The sequence below is a fragment of the Oryza glaberrima genome, chromosome 8 (genome assembly GCF_000147395.1).
Source record: "Oryza glaberrima chromosome 8, OglaRS2, whole genome shotgun sequence".
Taxonomy (NCBI): domain Eukaryota; kingdom Viridiplantae; phylum Streptophyta; class Magnoliopsida; order Poales; family Poaceae; genus Oryza; species Oryza glaberrima.
In genome coordinates, this window is record NC_068333.1 from 4,504,753 (window position 1) to 4,508,032 (window position 3,280).

General features: G+C 50.9%; 1 protein-coding gene across 1 annotated transcript; it reads right to left on the reverse strand.

The window, feature by feature from the left end:
• Positions 1-321: 321 nt before the first annotated feature.
• On the reverse strand, positions 322-2,922 carry LOC127781612 (uncharacterized). Its single transcript, XM_052308597.1, has one exon. The coding sequence runs from the start codon at positions 2,853-2,855 to the stop codon at positions 738-740; it is 2,118 nt and encodes a 705-aa protein (XP_052164557.1). The 5' UTR covers positions 2,856-2,922; the 3' UTR covers positions 322-737.
• Positions 2,923-3,280: the final 358 nt, after the last annotated feature.

Here is a 3,280-nt window from a genome sequence, read left to right on the forward strand (position 1 = left end):
TGATATGTGAGAATGCATCTTTGAAGAGGATGACGAATCTGCGCGGTTAAAAATTGAAGATATTTCTGGCAAACGTTTTTTCTTTTTTTTTTTTGGGGGGGGGGGGGGGGGGGGGGCTCCGTACATGCGCTGTGCGCTCCCTGTCTTATGTCATCGTCGGTGCGTGTGGCTCGTGTTGACGTGTTGTTGCCTGAGCCGAACGCACGAGCTCATAGCGACCTAGCCCAGTCGATCACCCACCCCTCTTCGTCCGTTATCCAACTAAATCTGCAACAGGTTTACATCTAACAATAACAGGGAAGAGTTGTTGCCACTTGCCAGTCATCATGGCTAGAGCTCACACCACGATATGAATAGGAGCACAACTTTTGACGCAGCTTTAAAATGCTTTGCTGCTTTTCTTTCTGCTTTTATTAAGTACGGAAAAGAGATGGCCATAGTGGCCGACTATAGCGCCTCACGATCGAACACCTCATGTGCCATCCCACGCGATCGGTCGTGGCACGCTTGAAAAGCGCCAAACTACCTGACGCGAACTCGCACGCCTCAGGAATACAATGCTTCGGCCGATTGGCCTGACTCCAACGTACGTAAAATGGAAACGAGTCTTGGAACCGAAAAAACTGGATGAGCTGCAGTGACTAAGAACAAGAAAAAATGAAACAACGAAGGGTTTAATCTTCGGAATTGCCAAACAGTCGTCGATTGATGAGCGAGCTTGTTGGTGGTTGGGATTATTAGTTAGGAAACGTTAGGACACGTTTTGTGGCGTACTCCACTAGGAGGGCAGCGACGGTGATGAGCTCGCTGCCGTTGCTGAGCTGCCGGGCATGAGAATACGCGCTGCATTGCTGGCCCGCGTGGCACAGGATCTCCACCCAGACTTGGGCCATCAGGCCCAGCGTGCCCTCCACTGCGTCTTCCTCCTTGCTGATGAGCTTTGCACCGAGCTCACATCCGGTTTCTAAAACCAGCTGGAGATGATCTTGTGTTGTAAAATCAAGGTTGGAACCGTACCTGTATCGTAGGTTATGACGATCATCATGCCCAGGTGTATCCCCGTAGGTCCATAGAAAGCTGGCCAGTTCCTCGGCTGAGTTGTACCGCAGACCACCAGCAGCGGTGAGAGCGTAGGCCATCTCGACGTATGAATCACGGCTGGCAGTGGGAGACAGCATGTAGGGGCGTGCGGCGAGGAGGAACATCATGTAGTTGGAGAGCGCCTCGACCGCCTCGGCCTTGTTGAGTTGGTTGGCCTGCTTCTGCTGCTTCTTGTTCCACCAGGTGAGGTAGATGTTAGTGGCGAGGTGCCAGACAAGGATGCGCTCCTCCACGCTCCAGGTCAGGCCGCCCTTGTACAGTCCCCATCTCTTCAACTCCGCTCGACCCTTTGAATCAAAAAGAAGATTAGTATTTTCATCATCTGCTTCTGCTTCTTGTCTTGATCCTTGAGAGGCAGAGCCCTCCTCTACAACCTCCTCTTCTCCTTTTGATGGAATTGGAAATTGATATTGTTCGTCCAACACCATCGAGATCGAGGAGGAGGCAGCACCTTTTCTCTCCAATACATGGTTCACCAACAGCTCCTGGATGAACTCCGAGACGGGGATGGACCACGAGTAAACCTTAGTGTTCCACCAATCCTCAACTCCCATCCATCTTGCCATCTTGCTGCCTTGGCTGGTCTTGCTGCCAACGCCCAACCGAAGCAAGTTGTGCTGCCCCATGGAGCACGACCAGTACCTTCTTCTCCATTGCGCTGCACGGACGAGCCGGCGGAGACTCGTAATTGTATGGCCCAGATTGTTACATACAGTATTGTTATCCATTCCGCACTTATCGCGACTCCACCTCACCAAGAGAGGACATGTCCAGCTCGAGAACATGGCCCGCAACAAGGACGCGGTCTCCAGGATGACAGCGCCAACTAGCAGGACATAAGTGACAGCCACATCTAGCCTGTCGTAGCCATGGCCCTCACGGCCTAGTATCACCAGCTGAAACAGCAGGAATGTGGCGGTGGTCGCCATGGCTGGAAGCATATGAATGCAAAGGCCATACAAATTACTGTGGATGACCTCTACCTTGGTGTAGAAGATGTCGTGCATCAGGGAGAGCTGCATCTCGACCACCTTATACAGATCCTTCCCGCTCAAATCCGAAGCAAAAGGGTACAGAGATAGATCAGGTTTCGGCGGCCCCTTCAACCAATTCCTGGGAACCTCCACCATTCGGTGAGCAATCAGTAGGTACGCTTCTGTGTCCCACGGAGGTATAGAAATTATCTTGTCATCAAGATAGTAAGAGCATTCAGACACTATGGTGGAAACTTGAAGAGTTCGGTAATTCTTTCCCATTTGGGTGCTATCGGCGCACCTGAGCGCCCACACCCTCTCCCCGTATTTGACAACACCGGCGATAAACATGAGCATGGTGGCCCACCGGAGCAAGGAATGGCTGCCAACTATAGAGGACTCGTAGAGGATGTAGCCAGCTGCAGCCACCTGCACGGCGAGCGTCTGCAGGTGGCGTAGCCACAGACGGTTGTCCTCGATGGCGTAGGCGGTGATGCTGTCCTGCCCACCGAGGTGCAGCAGCAGGAATGGTGCCCAGAAGGCCATCAGCTGATGCTCGGTCGACCTGCTGGTGACGGACATGTGGCCGAGGACGTATATGGCCGTCCCGTCGGCCAGCATGTACGCCGACCAGATGAAGAACCTAAGCACGTCGGAGTTCACGCGCCGGCGGAACTCCGCCAGCACGAGGAGCGAGACCTGGAGCGTGAAGCTGAGAAGCACCAGAGCTTGGATGCCCCATTCGTTCCATGCCCGCATCAACACTTCTGCCCCAGCCATCGACGGCGTCTCTTGCTTGCTTCTGAAACAGATCAACACACAAGTTAATCACAATTATATTACTACTACCTCTGTCCCAAAAAAATTGCATTTCTAGCTCTAAGACTTTGTCCCACAAAAATTGTATTTCTAGCCATGTGAGGTCCAGCAAATTGATTCATCTAGATAAGTTTCCTTAAGTTCTCTCAGCTAGTAATTTGAGTATGCTAATTATATGGGTTAATTCTCTCAAACTTCCTTTTAATCATTTGTATATATGGAATGTGTGCATGCAATGGATTTATTAAATAAGGTCATTATGGTCATTTTCTAATCCTACTGTTTTGTCCTAAATTAGCTAGAAATGTAATTTTTATAGGACGGAGGAAGTACTACTTATTTTGTTTACGACTAAGGAAGTGTTGTGCCATGGGGATTCTGGATTT